At 36.1% G+C, this 18,849-nt stretch overlaps 1 protein-coding gene across 3 annotated transcripts in view; it reads left to right on the top strand.

Annotated features, from left to right (window-relative positions):
• The window catches only part of LOC144307621 (uncharacterized), a 290,432-nt gene that overhangs the window by 43,858 nt on the left and 227,725 nt on the right, over positions 1–18,849 (top strand). For all 3 annotated transcript variants that reach the window (XM_077887550.1, XM_077887548.1, XM_077887549.1), the window contains exon 4: positions 8,276–8,439. In XM_077887550.1, the coding sequence (XP_077743676.1) occupies positions 8,276–8,439 (164 nt within the window). The remainder of the gene's footprint in view (positions 1–8,275; positions 8,440–18,849) is intronic.

Here is an 18,849-nt window from a genome sequence, read left to right as displayed (position 1 = left end):
GCCCGAGGTGGGTCTTGAACCTGGGTCTCCAGGATCAGGCCCTGGGCTGAAGACAGCGCTAAACCACTGAGTCACCAGGGCTGCCCGATAAATATGTATTTATTGCCATTTTGTTGCTTGTTTTGTGGTTGTTTTGTGGCTTTCCTCTGATCTTTTCTTTAGTTCTTTTTCATGGCTTACTGGCTTTGTTTAGTGATATACTTGGGTTCTTTGTTTTAGTTTTCACATATCAATTACTGTTTTCTGATTTGTGTTTCTCATTAGGTTTGTATATACCATCTTCTGTATATAATAGTCTGTATTAAGTTGATGGTTGCTTATGTTTAAACTCATTTTTTACTCTTCTCCCCTCCTTCCATGTTTTAGGTATATGGTGCTATATTTTACAGCCTTTAATTTTGCGAATCCCTTGAATACTTTTATAGGTATACTCATTTTTACTGCTTTGGTATTTCCTACTTTTCATACTTTTACCTATGGCATTTCCTTTCCATTCAGAGTCCCCTTTAACATCTCTTGTATGGGTGGTTTAATTTTGATGAACTCCTTTAGCTTTTGTTTGTCTGAAAAAATCTATCTCTCCTTTTATTCTGAATGATAGCTTCATGAGATAGAGTATTCTTGGCTGCAGATACTTTCCCTTCAGCATTTTGAATATGTCAAGTCACTTTATTCTGGCTTGCAATGTTTCTGCTAAAAAGTTCACTAATAGATTTATGTGATTTCCTTTGTATGTGTCCTTTTTTTTCTTGCTGGTTTTAAAATTCTTTATCGCTTCTTTTTACCATTGGTGTAAGCTAGTTAAGTAGTGAATGTGGGCACTGTGTGGGGTCCCATAGGTGGCATAGTTTCACTATTAAATGTCGAGGTGTTGAATGGTTTTTATTGATTTTTTTGGGGAGGTCCTATCTATCTGTTGGATATGAATGCCTGTTTCCTTCCCCAGATTTGGGAAGTTCTCAGCTATGATTTGTTCAAATATAATTTGTTGTCTTCTCTCTCTCTTAGCCTCTTCTGGAATCCCAATTAGACATATATTCTTCCTTCTCAAGCTATCATTTATTTCCCTAAGCCTTTCCTCATGGGCTCTTGTTTTTCTCCTTTTTCCTTATCTTCCTTCCTTTCCATCAACTTGTCTTCTTTGTCACTCACTCTCTCTTTTGCCTCATGAAGCCTAGCAGTTAAAGCATCCAGTTTGGATTGCATCTCATTTAATCTGTTTTTAATTTTGGCTGGATTAGATCTCAATTCTGTACTAACAAAGTCTCTAGAGTCCTTTATACTTTTCTCCAGAGTCACTGGTAGCTTTATAATTGTACTTCTGAATTGTATTTTTGACATCGTATTCAATCCAAATTCTGTACCTTTGTGGCAGAGAGTATTGTTTCCGGTTCTTTCTTTTGTGGTGAGTTCTTCCTTCTAGTCATTTTATCCAGTGCAGATTGGCTGTATGAGCAGGCTGAGTCAAATATATCAACCACAACCTAAGGTAACATACACCCTAGATGATTCCGAAGAGGTCTGAGACCAGAAAATAAAAAGAAGAACACAACAAAATAAAACAAAAGGACCATTAAAGTGAAAATCAAATTTTAAAACAAAGTAGTAAAAATAAGAAGCAAAAAAAAAACAAAACAAAGAAGAATATCTTTTCTCTCTTTAATTGTGGAGTTTGTTCTGCCAGTTTTCAGTTCATTTCTCTAGATTATTTACACTAATGTGAGTGTTATCTAGTTGTATTGGTTGGATGAGATGAGCTCAGGGTCCTCTTACTCTGCCATCTTTGCAGCCTTCTGAAGTGCTGTTTAATGATTGTCTATAAGTTTCTCTAAAAGATTGTCTCTCCCTTTCCCCACTCTCTCTCACTCTCTAAAAAAAAAGGAAAGGAAAGGAAAGGAAAGGAAAGGAAAGGAAAGGAAAGGAAAGGAAAGGAAAGGAAAGGAAGAAAAAGAAAGGGAGGAAAGGAAAAAGTCCTATGAAGGACCTATAGCTAGTTTTCCCATTGCTTGCTCATTTAGCTTTATAATTTTTTTACCATTTTTTTCAAGGCAGTTTATTACTACAATTTTCTTACTGTATTTTAAGTTGAGTTCTGTTGGATCTATCTAGCATCGTTCTTATGTTTGACTATTGTTATATAACATCAAATCAACGTGATAGTTTTCTGTTGGTGCCAGGTTTGTATTGTGCATTTGAAATTCCTGGCTCTCTTTGGAATCTAATTTTGTAGCTTACTCATCCTAGTATGTCTAGGCTCCATTACATATGGTTTTTATGACTTGCTAATGTGAAAAAGCTCTCAGTTAAGATGCGTTAATCTTCTGTTGCTTGAAATTCAGTAAATGAAAAGTTTTAAAATGCATTTGATGTCCTTTTGGCCTCTTTTTCCTTTCAAGTATATATCAATTCCTTATAAAATAGGAATTGATATCTATATAAGATAGATGAAATTTTCTTAATTGATGAGTTTCAGAAAATTTTAAATAGTTTTGGCTACAGAAGCATCTCTTTAATTTTCAGTTGTAGTATTGGTTTAAATAATGTAATTAGCCAATTTCTGACTAATACTACTCAGCAATACATAGATTTTTTTCCTGAGTTCTTTTCAGTATTTTATTGTTGCCTTCTAGATAAAGTCATAGCACATACAAATAAGAAACCAAATTAGATTAAAAATAGCCTATTGTATTGACCTATATACAATATGGTGGATTTTAGGAACATAAAGCATTGATTGATGAAACTGAATTACATGCTGCATATAGTGTTGAGAAATACTAGATAGCAGTTACATTGTGCAGGATATATGTATGTGAATATATTGCCCCATCATTCAAATTTATTCTAATCTCTTATCTTTTTGCTTAACTAATGCCTACACTATTTCTCATTCACTTAACTCTTGGGGCATATTTCTTTTAGCGTGAGGTACATGACACTAACATTTGTTGTGTGTTTTTCTTCAGTTGCATAAAACAAAACTGTAAGCTATTTAAATGTAGCAATTGTGTTGTGTTTCTTCCTGTCTCCCACAGTTTCTAACAATTATTTTGCACATGGAGAACATTTATTAAATATTTTCTGAGAAAATATATGGTTGAGATTAAGGAACGGTGAGCTGTACGTATGGATTATGATCTTTTCAAGAATTCACTGATGTGGATAGCTGGCTGCACTTAGATTATTTTGAGTTGTGGTCAGCTGTCTCACATATTTTATGGGTGTCATAGAAGCCATTTCCAGTCTTAAGCCATTCATTTACTATGACAAGTAGTATAGCATAGTGACCAAGAGCATGAGATATGTAGTTAAACTTCTTAGATTTAAATTCTGACTCAGCCACTTACTAGCTGTGTGTTCTTCAGTAAGTGACTTACCTCTCTTAAGTCAGTTTTTACATCTGTAATGTGGGAATAATAGTAGTTCCTATGTCATAGAGTTTTTGCAAGAATTGAGTTAATATATAAAAAATGCTTAAAACAATGTTGAATGTTAATTATTATTATTACAGTGGATCTTGCAGCTTCTTAAACTAAGAAAAAAACTCCAATCATTTTTATTTATAAACAAAATACACAGGCTAATCTTGGTGGCTTGTGTCAATCCCTGTACATATACAATGGGGTCATGACTATATGAATTACTGATATATATGGGAAAATAAATTTAAAATTTACATAAGCACATGCATGCACATATTTATACATATACACAATGTTTAAGAATAATACTGTGATTCAAACGTGTAAATCAATATTGTTAATATAAGCTCTAATGGGACAAAGTGACAGGGATAAAAATAAAACCTGGGTAAGTTTGAATGTATATGCCACATAAATCAATTTGAAAGTCAGATTGTCAGATTTATAGCTGAATTTTCAATTTTAAAATTTATCTTTGGCAGTAATTTGAACATCATCACTATGAATGTGTGGAAGTCTATCAAAATACATATGGTTTTACAAACCTGGAAGACTGGGTGCCAGATATTGAGGATGAGATTTCTGTCTTTTATTGATGGTATCACTTTGAAGGGGCATGCTGATTATGGAATCTTCATCAATTCTTGGGCTTACTAAATGTCTTCTTGGATATTTGCCATGGATTTTTTGCATCATAACATTGAGCTTCTTCAGTCTTCATGAGTCCTTAAAGAAATATACATGTCTCTGATTAGCAGGCTTTTCATGCTTATAACCTAATATATGTTAATCAGGCCAACCTGTTAATTATTCCATTAATGGCTTAAAAGGCAAATGTTTAAATGAAAGCAAAATGATATGTATGGATTCCATCCAAAATCCCATAATCAAAGGATGCAGGCTCTTGTTTGGTGAAGTGATGGAACTGGTTTCAGGTCCATATTTATTATCTGGTCCATATTACTTTCTAAGGAAGTTTTAAAAAAAGAGTTTATAAAAACAAAGGCAAAGTAACCTAACTCAAATAACTGACATTTACTATATCAGATACTCAATCGTCTATAGAGACTAAGTTGTTTTATTAAATTTGTATACATCACAATTCTTTAATTTATTCCTACAATCTTGTTGACAGTATATTAAATTTTAGTGCAAGTATCTGTTGCAGTTCATAAAACAGAATGTCTCCCCTGGGTGTGTGAAATATTCAAGGCACTATTATTCATTTGCCAGAAACTCATGAAGAGTAAAGAAAATATAAAATCCTTTCTGATCAGCCATTCAACATTTAAATATATTTACTGAGTCAAGTGTCAAGTATATATGAGCATTATTCATAAGAATATATATCTCATTCTATTGGACAAAACTATATATAATTTTCTCCTAGCCAATTCCTAGCATAAAAACTGACTAATACAAATCTGTTTTTAATCATATTTAATAAATATAACAACTACTGTAAGGTCTTCTATAAGTTAATAGGAAGATTATCTTGGGAAATTTAGCTTATTTTGACATAGTTACACAGCTTCCCCAAATAGCCAAAGAAACTTTGAAAAAGAAAAGCAAAGCTGGAGGAATCACAATTCCAGAATTCATGTTGTATTCACAAAACTGTGGTGATCAAAACAGTATGATACTGGCACAAAAATAGACACATAGATCAATGGAACAGAATAGAAAACCCAGAAATGAACCCACACTTATGTCAATTAATTTTCAGCAAAGTAGGAAAGAATATCCAATGGGAAAAAGGCAGTCTCTCCTCTTGATATTTTCTATTTACTTTTAGCCACTCATATATGTACTCTCATAAATCAATACTTAAAGGAAATAATAAACTTGAAAAATAAGCTGACAGAAATATACCCAAGTTTAGGTGGGTACTTTGTAACTCTTTTAATAATATTGCTAGTTATAGTGTGGAGCAGAGAAGTATTCTCTATTATAAAGCTCTAAGGAACAGAAATGGGAAATCTGAATAAATAAGCTGATAGAAATTGGGTTATTCAAGGTGGCTTACTTTAAAATTTTTAAATGCAGTGAGAAATTTTACTACTTTATGAGTAATTTAAAATAAAAAAATAGTTTTATACCTTTAAAGGGCAGATTGCAATAAGAATTAAACTAACAAGCACCAGAAAAACAATCTGGTTAAAAAAGGGGCAGAAAAAAATTTAAAAATAAAAAATAAACAGAATGCCTGAATAGTTACTTTTCCAATGAAGATATACAGATGGCGAACACACACACATGAAAAGATGCTCAACATCACTAATCACAGAAATCCAAGTAAAAGCCACAAGGAGATACCACCTCATACCTGTCACAATCGCTAAAATCAAGAAGATAAAAAGCACCAAATATTGGTGAAGATGTGGAGAAAAAGGAACTCTTGTGCTCTTTTGGTGGGAATATAAATTGGTCCAGCCATTGTGGAAAATAATATGAAAGGTCCTCAAAAAACTAAAAATAGAAATTCTATATAATCCAATAATTCCACTATTGGATATTTACCCAGGGAAAATGAAAACACTAATTCAAAAAGTTACATGCACCCCTATGTTTATTGCAATATTATTTATAATAGCTAAAACATGAAAGCCACTTAAGTGTCCATCAAAAGATGAATGGATAGGAAAATGTAGTAGGGAAAAATATAATATAATATAATATAATATATATATATTTATATATATGAGTATATTATGTATTACATATATGTGGTACATTATATATATATATATAATGTTGCATAAGAGGAATGAATAAGAAAAAGGTTTTATATATATGTGTGTGTATATATATATATATTATATAAATAAAATGGAATATTACACAAACATAACAAAATGAGATGATGCTGTTTAAGACAACATGGATGGGCCTATAGGGTATTATGCTAAGTGAAATAAGTCAGACTGAGGAAGACAAATACCATATGATTCCATGAGTGGAATCTAAAAAAATGAGTAAAGAAACAAATAACAGAATTAGAACTATAAATATAGAAAAAAAACTGATGGTTTCCAGAGGTAAGGGGTATGGAGGAGTTGGATAAAATGGGTGAAGAGGAGAGGGAGATATAGGCCTCCAGGTATGGAATGAGTAAGTCAAGGGAATAAAAAAATAGACTATATGGAATATGGTTAATGATACTGTAATAGTGATGTAATGAGACAGATGGTACCTATGCTTGTGGTGAGCATAGCATAACATATAAACTTAAAAAAAATATATATATATATATATAAACTTGTCAAGGGGATCCCTGGGTGGCTCAGCGGTTTAGTGCCTGCCTTTGGCCCAGGGCACGATCCTGGAGTCCCGGAATCGAGTCCCATGTCGGGCTCTCGGCATGGAGCCTGCTTCTCCCTCTGCCTGTGTCTCTGCCTCTCTCTCTCTCTCTCTCTCTCTCTCATAAATAAATAAATAAATCTTTTAAAAAATAAAATAAAAAAAAACTTGTCAAATCATTAGGTTGTACAACTGAAACTAAAGTAACATTGTGTGTCAATTATACTCAAATTTAAAAATAAATAAATAAATAAGAATGAAACAAAGTAAACTTAATAGAGTCATTGATAGGCCTTGTTTTTAATAAATAGGTAAGAATGTAAATATTATTTAATTACCATATGAATAAAATTAAGTATATACTTACAAAGTACTTGCCAAGTTTTAAAAGTAGTTTAAATATTCTTCATGAAATATTATTATATTATCTAATTAGCAAATTATCTAAAGATATTATGAACTTAAACGCTCTTCTGAATTCATTATTTTTATAAAAGAAAAGTAATGGGATTTGTATTAATCAGTTTATATCCTTAGTTCCCAGGATATTAGCGACACTTACTTTCACAGGGAAGTTCAACATCAAATTTCAAATAAATTATGTTAAGTTTTGATCATGTCCTCTGTACTCCTACTCTTATTATGTATAACCAAAGGAGAATGATAATTTCATAATTTATTTAGTCTTTTGATGCATTTAGTTATTCATAGCTCAGCCTTCCATTATAACAGATTATGTTCATTTTTCTCCATCGTGTAATACATTGCGTTACTCTTGGATCGTCTCATTACTTCTTTCTAAATGGAGCTAAAGATATGGATGAACTAATTTACTAAAATATATATCTGAATAATTTGGGATTTTTTTCCTGTTTTAATTATAATTATGAAGCAATTTACCCAAGAGATTGTACCCACCCAAAATAGTTTATATATATTAGCTATATATATTCTTAATTGATAAAATTCTAAATGTTAAAGCAGTCACAAATCAAAAAACACATTTTATATCAGTTCAATTAAGTCTAATTTAAATATTATCACAATAGATTATAAATATACTTTCAGTTATAATCTCTGACTGTAGCTATATTTAAGTGTCTCTTTTATAAATTAAATTTTGCAGGGCAGCCCGGGTGGCTCAGTGGTTTAGTGTGGCCTTCAGCCCAGGGCATGATCCTCGAGTCTGGGGATCAAGTCCCACATCAGGCTCCCTGCATGGAGCCTGCTTCTCCCTCTGTCTGTGTCTCTGCCCCCCCCCCTCTCTCTCTCTCTCTCTCTCTCTGTCTCTCATGAATAAATAAACAAATAAATAACCTTTAAAAAAATTGTACTTAATCATTTCTGTAAGGATGTATAAAAATTTGTCCTTCATAAGACTTTATAACTAAAGATGCTGAATTTAAGATGGACTGTTGGAATAAAAAAAATAGTTCATTGATGACAAAAAGCCACAAGTAATTCTATACTGGTAGAATTGTATAGTTATCTTTACAAGGAAGTAGAGTCTCCATTTTCCTTGAAATCTCCTTTACTTCTTTTGTCTCTTTCAGGATTGGATGATAGTTTTCTGGCATATGGAGAAATCTTTGAAAGAGCAGAAATCAATGGGGAGAAGCTACTTAACATCACCCGGCAAAAACTTAAAGAACTTGGCATAATCCAAACTGACCACCAGGACATCATATTAAAAGCAGTTGCTAATATTTGTAAAAAGGTAAGTGTAGCACTGTCCTGTATTGCCTTTCTTTCTAATTAACAAAGATAAATATATAAAAGAGTGTGCTTCTGTCTGATACATGCTCTACAGTGAATTGCAGTTTTTTGCCTTTACAGTTCAGAATTAATTATGACTGATATGGTCTCTCATTACTCAGCTCAAAAATTCTTTTTTTAATAAAAGATTTTATTTATTTATTCATGAGAGACACAGAGAGAAAGAGAGGCAGAGACACAGGCAGAAGGAGAAGCAGGCTCCATGCAGGGAGCCTGACGTGAGACTTGATCCCAGGTCTCCAGGATCATGCCCTGGGCTGAAGGCAGTGCTAAACTGCTGAGCCACCTGGGCTACCCATCAGCTCAAAAATTCTGTGGGCCCTTCTTAATCCTATATTTAAATCATGACACTGTCTGAAGTGGTTGCTGTTTCTTGTTCTGCCTTGATGATAATATGTTCCATCATTCCTGGGAGAATCAAGAATATTCTGCTTCCCAGAATTGAAAGTTATATATGGAGGTTCTAGGAAATAAACTCACACATTTTTATGAAATCAAAGGATTAAGAGGACAGCTATATCTTCTGAGGATCAAAATGAAGAATGGTAAGGGGGTTATCAAGGCAAGACACAAAATTCTAGACAGGTGTCATTGCACCTAAAAATAGAGTTGTCACTTTATATAATAGCTAAGTCAATCCAAAATTCAATAATAAATACAAAGAACAACCTGGCACTGTTTAACAAAGATGAAGAAAACTTGGAGTTTTCATTATTTCAGGGCTGTGATCAAATCCATCTATCAACAAATACTGATTGAGGACCTTCAGTTACTTGAGTAATTCAAGCAATGTTGTATGCCTAATTGTATCCAGTGAGTTTCATTTTCCACATTTTCATTGGACAGGCTTAAAACTATTTCCATGTAGTCTGACCTTTTTCAGTCAGCATAAAAGGCTCTAAGTCCATCTTATGTTGTTGCAAATGACAAGACCTGATCATTTTTGTGGCTGCATAATATTCCATTGCATTTATATACCACTTCTTTATTCATTCATTAATTAGTGGACACTCAGGTTGCTTCCACATTCTAGCTATTGTAAATGATGTTACAGTAAACATAGAGTTGTGGATATCTCTTTGAATTAGTGTTTTCATTTTAATCGGGTAAATACCCACTAGTTGAATTGTTGGATCATATGGTTTTTCTATTTTTAATTTTTTGAGGACCTCCACATTTTTTTCCACAGCGGCTGTACCAATGTATATATTCCCACCTACAATTTGTGAGAGTTCCTTTTTTTATAATTTGTATTTTTAAAAAGATTTTATTTGTTTACTCATGAGAGACACAGAGAGAGAGAGGCAGAGACATAGGCAGAGAGAGAAACAGGCTCCGAGCAGGGAGCCCAATGTGGGACTCAATCCCCTGGGGACTCCAGGATCACGCTCTGAGGCAAAGGCAGACACTCAACTGCTCAGCCACCCAAACGTGCCTATGAGAGTTACGTTTTGTCCATACCTTCACCAACACTTATTTCTTGTCTTTTGGATTTTAGCCATTTTGACAGGTGTGAGGTGATATCTCATGATGGGTTGCTTTGCATTTCTGTGATTTGCATTAGTAATATTGAGCATTTTTTCATGTGTCTGTTGTTCATCTGTCTATCTTTTTGGAAAAATGTCTATTCAGGTCCTCACTCATTTTTACAATGGAACACTGTGTACTCCCTTTTAAAGTAGTCTCTGAAAAAAATAGTCTCTGTGTATCTTTTCCATCATAGTCTTTATAAGATTATGACAATATGTGTATTTGATTATGCTTTAAATCCTATTAAGTCAGGTATTCAGTTGAGACTAACAGGTAAACACCATGAGAATCCTTGCATGCTGCCTGAACAAATTTAGTGTGTTAGTCCTAAAAGGGTTTAGTTTTAAACACCAGTTTATTTCTATATATATATTATGTATTTTATTTTTAAATATTTTATTTGCATTCAATTTGCCAACATACAACACCAAGAGCTCATCTCATCTTGTGCATTCCTTAATACCCATAACCCAGTTACCCCACCCCCTACCTACCTCCCCTTCTTCAACCCTTTGTTTGTCTCCCAGGGTTAGGGGTGTCCCATAGTTTGTTTTCCTGTCTAATCTTTCCCATCCTTATGGTCCCTTTCACTGTCTTATATTCCACATCTGAGTGAAATCATATGATAATTGTCTTTCTCCAATTGACTTATTTCATTCAGCATAATACCCTCCAGTTCCATTCATATCAATGTAAATGGTAGGTATTCATCCTTTCTGATGACTGAGTAATATTCCATTGTGTGTGTGTCTGTGTGTGTGTGTGTATATATATATGTATATATATATTATATATTATATGTATATATATATGGTATATTATATATACCACTTCTTTAGGCATTCATCTGTCAAAAGACATCTTGGCTCCTTCAACAGTTTGGCTATTGTGGACATTGCTGCTAGGAACATTGGGGTACAGGTGTCCTGTATTTCACTACCATCTATATCTTTAGGGTAAATACCCAGTAGTGCAATTGCTGGGTAATAGGGTAGCTATTTTGTCTTCTTGAGGAACCTCCACACTGTTTTCCAGAGTGACTGTACCAGCTTGCATTCCCACCAACAGTGTAAGAGGGTTCTCCTTTCTCTACATCCTCCTCAACACACGTTGTTTCCTGTCTTGTTAATTTTAGCCATTTTCACTGGTGTAAAGTGGTATCTCATTGTGGTTTTGATTTGTATTTCCTTGATGCAAAGTGATGTGGGGCATTTTTTCATGTGCTTGTTGGCCATATGTAGGTCTTCTTTGGAGAAACGTCTGTTCATGCCTTCTGCCCATTTCATGATTGGATTGTTTTTTTGGATGTTGAGTTTCATAAGTTCTGAATAGATCTTGCATACTAGCCCTTTATCTGATATGTCATTTGCAAATATCTTCTCCCATTATGTAGGAGGTCTTCTAGTTTTGTTGACTGTTTCCTTTGCTATGCAGAAGCTTTTTATCTTGATGAAGTCCCAATAGTTCATTTTTGCTTTTGTTTCCCTTGCCTTTATAGATGTATCTTGCAAGAAGTCGCTGTGGCCAAGTTCAAAAAGGGTGTTGCCTGTGTTCTCCTCTAGGATTTTGATGGATTCTTGTCTCACATTTAGATCTTTCAACCATTTTGAGTTTATTTTTATGTCTGGTGTAAGAGAATGGTCCAGGTTCATTCTTCTGCATGTAGCTGTCCAATTTTCCAAACACCATTTGTTGAAGAGACTGTCTTTTTTTTTTCCATTGGATATTTTTTTTCTGCTTTGTTGAAGATCACTTGATCATAGGGTTGATGGTCCATATCTGGGTTCTCTATTCTGTTCCATTGATCTATGTGTGTGTTTTTGTGCCAGTACTATACTGTCTTGATGATCTGAGCTTTGTAATACAGCATTAAGTCAGGCTTTGTGATGCCCCCAGCTTTGGTTTTCTTTTTCAACATTCCTCTGGCTATTCAGGGTCTTTTCTGATTTCATACAAATCTTAGGATTATTTGTTCCAACTCTGTGAAAAAAGTCCATGGTATTTTGGAAGGGATTACATTGAATGTGTAAATTGCTCTGGGTAGTGTAGGCTTTTTCATAATATTATTTCTTCCAATTCACAAACATGGAATATTTTTCCATCTCTTTGTGTCTTCCTCAATTTCTTTCAGAAGTGTTCTGTAGTTTTTAGGATACAGATCCTTTAACTCTTTGGTTAGGTTTATTCCTAGGTATCTTATGCTATTGGGTGCCATTGTAAATGGGATTGACTCCTTAATTTCTCTTCCTTCAGTCTCATTGTTAGTGTAAAGAAATGCAGCTGATTTCTGGGCATTGATTTTGTATCCTGCCACACTGCTAAATGACTCTATGAGTTCTAGCAATTTGGGGGTGAAGTCTTTTGGGTTCTTCATGCACAGTATCATGTCATCTGCGAAGAGGGAAAGTTTGACTTTTTCTTTGCCAATATGAGTACCTTTTATATATCTTATTAATTCTTTCAAAGAACCAGATCCTCGTTTTGTTGATCTGGTCCATAGTTATTCTGGTCTCTATTTCATTGAGTTCTGCTCTAATCTTTATTATTTTTCTTCTGCTCCTTGGTTTAAGCTTTATTTGCTGTTCTTCCTCCAATTCCTTTAAGGGTAAGATTAGCTTGTGTATTTGAGATTTTTCCAATTTTTTTGAGGGAAGCTTGTATTAGATCTGTTTCCCTCTTAGGACCACCTCTGCTGTTTCCAAAAGATTTTGAACAGTTGTGCTTCCATTTTCATTAGTTTTAATGAATCATTTAAATTCTTCTCTAATTTCCTGTTTGACTCATTCATCTTTTAGTCAGATGCTCTTTAACCTCCAAGTATTTGAGTTCCCTCCAACTTTCTTCTTGTGATTGAGGTTATGTGTGTGTGTGTGTATGTGTGTGTGTGTGTGTGTGTGTGATTAAGTTCTTGTTTCATAGCATTGTGGTCTGAAAATATGCAGGGGATATTTCCAGTCTTTTTGCTTTGGTTGAGACCTGATTTGTGACCCAGTATATGGTTTATTATGGAGAAAGTTCCATGTGCATTTGAGAAGAATGTGTATTCAGTTACATTAGGATGGAATGTTCTGTATATATCTGTGAAATCCAGTTGGCACAGTGTGTCATTCAAAGCCTTATTTCCTTGGTGATCTTCTGCTTATAAGATCTGTCCTTTGCTGAGAGGCCCAATTTGAAGTCTCCTATGATAATGTATTATTATCTATGTGTCTCTTAACTTTGGTTATTAATTGGTTGATAAAATTGAATGATCCCACATTAGTGGTATAAATATTTATAATTGTTAGCTCTTCTTGTTGAATAGACACTTTAAGTATGATATAGTGATCCTCTTCATCTCTTATTACAGTCTTTGTTTTAAAATCTAATTTATCTAATATGAGGATTGCTACCCCAGCTTTCTTTTGAGGACCATTTGCATGGTAAATGGTTCTTCACCCCCTCATATTCAGTCTTATGGTGTCCTTAGGTCTAAAATGAGTCTCTTGTAGACTGCATATAAATGGGTCTTGCTTTTTAATCCAGTCTGATACCCTGTGTCTTTTTAGTGGATCATTTCAACCATTCATGTTCAGATTGACTATTGAAAGATATGAATTTAGTGTCATAATATTACCTATACAGTTCCTTTTTCTGCAGGTTGTTTCTTTTGGCTAAGACCAGTTTGTTTCTATATGGAAGACTTATATTAGAGACTACTGATTATGTCAAGAAGTCAAGTAGTTTTTCCTTACAGAACAGAATACCATTTAAAAATTGGATGGGGAGAGGGAGGGGCAAGATGGCAGAAGAGGAGGGTCCCCAAATCACCTGTCCCCACCAAATTACCTAGATAACCTTCAAATCATCCTGAAAATCTACGAATTCGGCCTGAGATTTAAAGAGAGAACAGCTGAAACGCTACAGTGAGAAGAGTTCGTGCTTCTATCAAGGTAGGAAGATGGGGAAAAAGAAATAAAGAAACAAAAGGCATCCAAGGGAGAGGAGCCCCGCGAGGAGCCCGGCTAAGGCCAGGGCGAGTGCCCTCAGGACAGAAAAGCACCGACCTGGAGGAGCAAGAGCTTCACCAATCTTCCCGGGTGGAAAGGCCTCGCAGGGAGTTAGAGCAGAACCCCAGTAGGGTGGGGATGACCTCAGGCTCCCTGGGACACTAACAGACACCTGCGACGCACGCAGGAGAGTGCACCGAGCTCCCTAAGGGCTGCAGCGAGCACACATTGACCTGGGAGGAGATCGGAGGGGCTCGGGCAGAGGCTCCGCAGAGAGGTGGCTGCGCGGCAAGGAGCACGAATCCTAAAGCACAGACCGGGAGCACAGGGCGCCGGGACATAGCCCAAGATCTGGACTCCCCCAGGACAGGCAGAGGCCGGGAGGGCACAGGACAGCAAGGATGCTCCTGCCCGGAGCTGAGCAGATCAGCAGCCCTGCACCGGAGCTTCCAGGTCCTGAAGACGGAAAGCTATGGAGTTCCTGCTGGGGCTGAATCCAGGTTTCCAGAGCTGCCTCAGCCACTGGGGTTGTTCCTCCAGGGGCTTCACGGGGTAAACAACCCCCACTGAGCCCTGCACCAGGCAGGGGGCAGAGCAGCTCCCCCAAGTGCTAACACCTGAAAATCAGCACAACAGGCCGCTCCCCCAGAAGACCAGCTAGACGGACAAGTTCCAGGGGAAGTCAAGGGACTTAAATTACACAGAATCAGAAGATACTCCCCCGTGTTTTTTTTTTATTTTTGATTGCTTCCCCCACCCCTTTTATTCCCTTCTTTCATTTTCTTTCTTTTTCTTCTTTTTTCCTTTTTTTCTGACTTTTTTCTTTTTTCTTTTTCTCTTTTCTTTCCCTCTCTCTCTCTCTTTTTCTCCTTTTCCCAATACAACTTGTTTTGGGCCACTCTGCACTGAGCAAAATGACTAGAAGGAAAACCTGACCTCAAAAGAAAGAATCAGAAACAGTCCTCTCTCCCACAGAGTTACAAAATCTGGATTACAATTCAATGTCAGAAAGCCAATTCAGAAGCACTATTATACAGCTACTGGTGGCTCTCGAAAAAAGCATAAAGGACTCAAGAGACTTCATGACTGCAGAATTTAGATCCAATCAGGCAGAAATTAAAAATCAATTGAATGAGATGCAATCCAAACTAGAAGTCCTAACAACGAGAGTTAACGAGGTGGAAGAATGAGTGAGTGACATAGAAGACAAGTTGATGGCAAAGAGGGAAACTGAGGAAAAAAGATACAGACAATTAAAAGACCATAAGGTTAGATTAAGGGAAATAAACGACAGCCTGAGGAAGAAAAATCTATGTTTAACTGAGGTACCCAAGGGCGCCAAAAGGGACAGAGGTCCAGAATATGTATTTTAACAAATCATAGATGAACACTTTCCTAATCTGGGAAGGGAAACAGGCATTCAGATCCAGGAAATAGAGAGATCCCCCATAAAATCAATAAAAACCATTCAACACCTCAACATCTAATAGTGAAGCTGGCAAATTCCAAAGATAAAGAGAAGATCCTTAAAGTAGCAAGAGACAAGAAATCCCTGACTTTTATGGGGAGGAGTATTAGGGTAAGAGCAGACCTCTCCACAGAGACCTGGCAGGCCAGAAAGGGCTGGCAGGATATATTCAGGGTCCTAAATGAGAAGAACAGGCAACCAAGAATACTTTATCCAGCAAGGCTCTCATTCAGAATGGAAAGAGAAATAAAGAGCTTCCAAGACAGGCAGGAACTGAAAGAATATGTGACCTCCAAACCAGGTCTGCAAGAAATTTTAAGGGGGACTCTTAAAATTCCCCTTTAAGAAGAAATTCAGTGGAACAATCCACAAAAACAAGGACTGAATAGATATCATGATGACACTAAACTTATATCTCTCAATAGTAACTCTGAACGTGAACGGGCTTAATGACCCCATCAAAAGGCGCAGGGTTTCAGACTGAATAAAAAAGCAGGACCCATCTATTTGCTGTCTACAAGAGACTCATTTTAGACAGAAGGACACCTACAGCCTGAAAGTATAAGGTTGGAGAACCATGTACCACTCAAATGGTCCTCAAAAGAAAGCAGGGGTAGCCATCCTTATATCAGATAAACTAAAATTAACCCTGAAGACTGTAGTGAGAGACGAAGGGGACACTATCTCATACTTAAAGGATCTATCCAACAAGAGGACTTAACAATCCTCAATATATATGCCCCGAATGTGGGAGCTGCCAAATATTTAAACCAATTAATAACCAAAGTGAAGAAATACTTAGATAATAATACTTATACTTGGTGACTTCAATCTAGCTCTTTCTACCCTCGTTAGGTCTTCTAAACACAACATCTCCAACGAAACGAGAGCTTTAAATGATACACTGGACCAGATGGATTTCACAGATATCTACAGAACTTTACATCCAAACTCAACTGAATACACATTCTTCTCAAGTGCACATGGAACTTTCTCCAGAATAGACCACATACTGGGTCACAAATCGGGTCTGAACCAATACCAAAAGATTGGGATCGTCCCCTGCATACTCTCAGACCATAATGCCTTGAAATTAAAACTAAATCACAACAAGAAGTTTGGAAGGACCTCAAACACGTGGAGGTTAAGGACCATCCTGCTAAAAGATGAAAGGGTCAACCAGGAAATTAAGGAAGAATTAAAAAGATTCATGGAAACTAATGAGAATGAAGATACAACCGTTCAAAATCTTTGGGATGCAGCAAAAGCAGTCCTGAGGGGGAAATACATCGCAATACGAGCATCCATTCAAAAACTGGAAAGAACTCAAATACAAAAGCTAACCTTACACATAAAGGAGCTAGAGAATAAACAGCAGATTGACCCCACACCTAGCAGAAGAAGAGAGTTAATTAAAATTCGAGCAGAACTCAACAAAATCGAGACCAGAAGAACTGTGGAACAGATCAACAGAACCAGGAGTTGGTTCTTTGAAAGAATTAATAAGATAGATAAACCATTAGCCAGCCTTATTAAAAAGAAGAGTGCGAAGACTCAAATTAATAAAATCATGAATGAGAAAGGAGAGATCACTACCAACACAAAGGAAATACAAACGATTTTAAACACATATTGTGAATAGCTATACGGCAATAAATTAGGCAATCTAGAAGAAATGGACACATTCCTGGAAAGCCACAAACTACCAAAACTGGAACAGGAAGCAATAGAAAACCTGAATAGGCCAATGACCAGGGAGGAAATTGAAGCAGTCATCAAAAACCTCCCAAGACGCAAGAGTCCAGGGCCAGATGGCTTCCCAGGGGAATTCTATCAAACTTTTAAAGAAGAAATCATATCTATTCTCCTAAAGCTGTTTGGAAAGATAGAAAGAGATGGAGTACTTCCAAATTCGTTCTAGGCCAGCATCATCTTAATTCCAAAACCAGACAAAGACCCCACCAAAAAGGAGAATTACAGACCAATATCCTTGATGAACAGGGATGCAAAAATTCTCAACAAGATACTAGCCAATAGGATCCAACGGCACATTAAGAAAATTATTCACCATGACCAAGTAGGATTTATCCCCGGGACACAAGGCTGGTTCAACACTCGTAAAACAATCAATGTGATTCATTATATCAGCAAGAGAAAAACCAAGAACCATATGATCCTCTCATTAGATGCAGAGAAAGCATTTGACAAAATACAGCATCCATTCCTGATCAAAACTCTTCAGAGTGTACGGATAGAGGGAACTTTCCTCCTCATCTTAAAAGCCATCTACGAAAAGCCCACAGCAAATATCATTCTCAATGGGGAAGCACTGGGAACCTTTACCCTAAGATCAGGAACAATACAGGGATGTCCACTCTCACCACTGCTACTCAACATAGTATTGGAAGTCCTAGCCTCAGCAATCAGACAACAAAAAGACATTAAAGGCATTCAATTTGGCAAAGACGTAGTCAAACTCTTCCTCTTCACCGATGACATGATACTCTACATAGAAAACCCAAAAGCCTCTACCCCAAGATTGCTAGAACTCATACAGCAATTTGGTAGCATGGCAGGATACAAAATCAATGCCCAGAAGTCAGTGGCATTTCTATACACTAACAATGATACTGAAGAAAGAGAAATGAAGGAGTCAATCCCATTTACAATTGCACCCAAAAGCATAAGATACCTAGGAATAAACCTAACCAAGAGGTAAAGGATCTATACCCTATAAGCTATAGAATACTTCTGAAAGAAATTGAGGCAGACACAAAGAGATGGAAAAATATTCCATGCTCATGGATTGGCAAAATTAATATGGTGATAATGTCAATGTTACCCAGGGCAATTTACACGTTTAATGCAATCCCTATCAAAATACCATGGACTTTCTTCAGAGAGTTAGAACAAATAATTTTAAGATTTGTGTGGAATCAGAAAAGACCCCGAAGAGCCAGGGGAATTTTAAAAGAGAAAACCATATCTGGTGGCATTACAATGCCAGATTTCAGGTTATACTACTAAGCTGTGGTCATCAAGACAGTGTGGTACTGGCAGAAAAACAGGCACATAGATCAATGGAACAGAATAGAGAACCCTTCAGTGGACCCTGAGCTTTATGACCATAAAGCTAATATTCAATAAAGGAGGGAAGACTATCCATTGGACACAAGACAGTCTCTTCAATAAATGTGCTGGGAAAATTGGACATCTACATGCAGAAAAATGAAACTAGACCACTCTCTTTCACCATACAAAAAGATAAACTCAAAATGGATGAAAGATCTAAATGTGAGACAAGATTCCATCAAAATCCTAGAGGAGAACACAGTCAACAGCCTTTTTGAACTTGGCCACAGTA

The sequence above is a fragment of the Canis aureus genome, chromosome X, assembly GCF_053574225.1.
Source record: "Canis aureus isolate CA01 chromosome X, VMU_Caureus_v.1.0, whole genome shotgun sequence".
Taxonomy (NCBI): Eukaryota; Metazoa; Chordata; class Mammalia; order Carnivora; family Canidae; genus Canis; species Canis aureus.
Note: the sequence above shows the minus strand (reverse complement) of the source record. Positions and strands in the feature narration are given on the sequence as shown.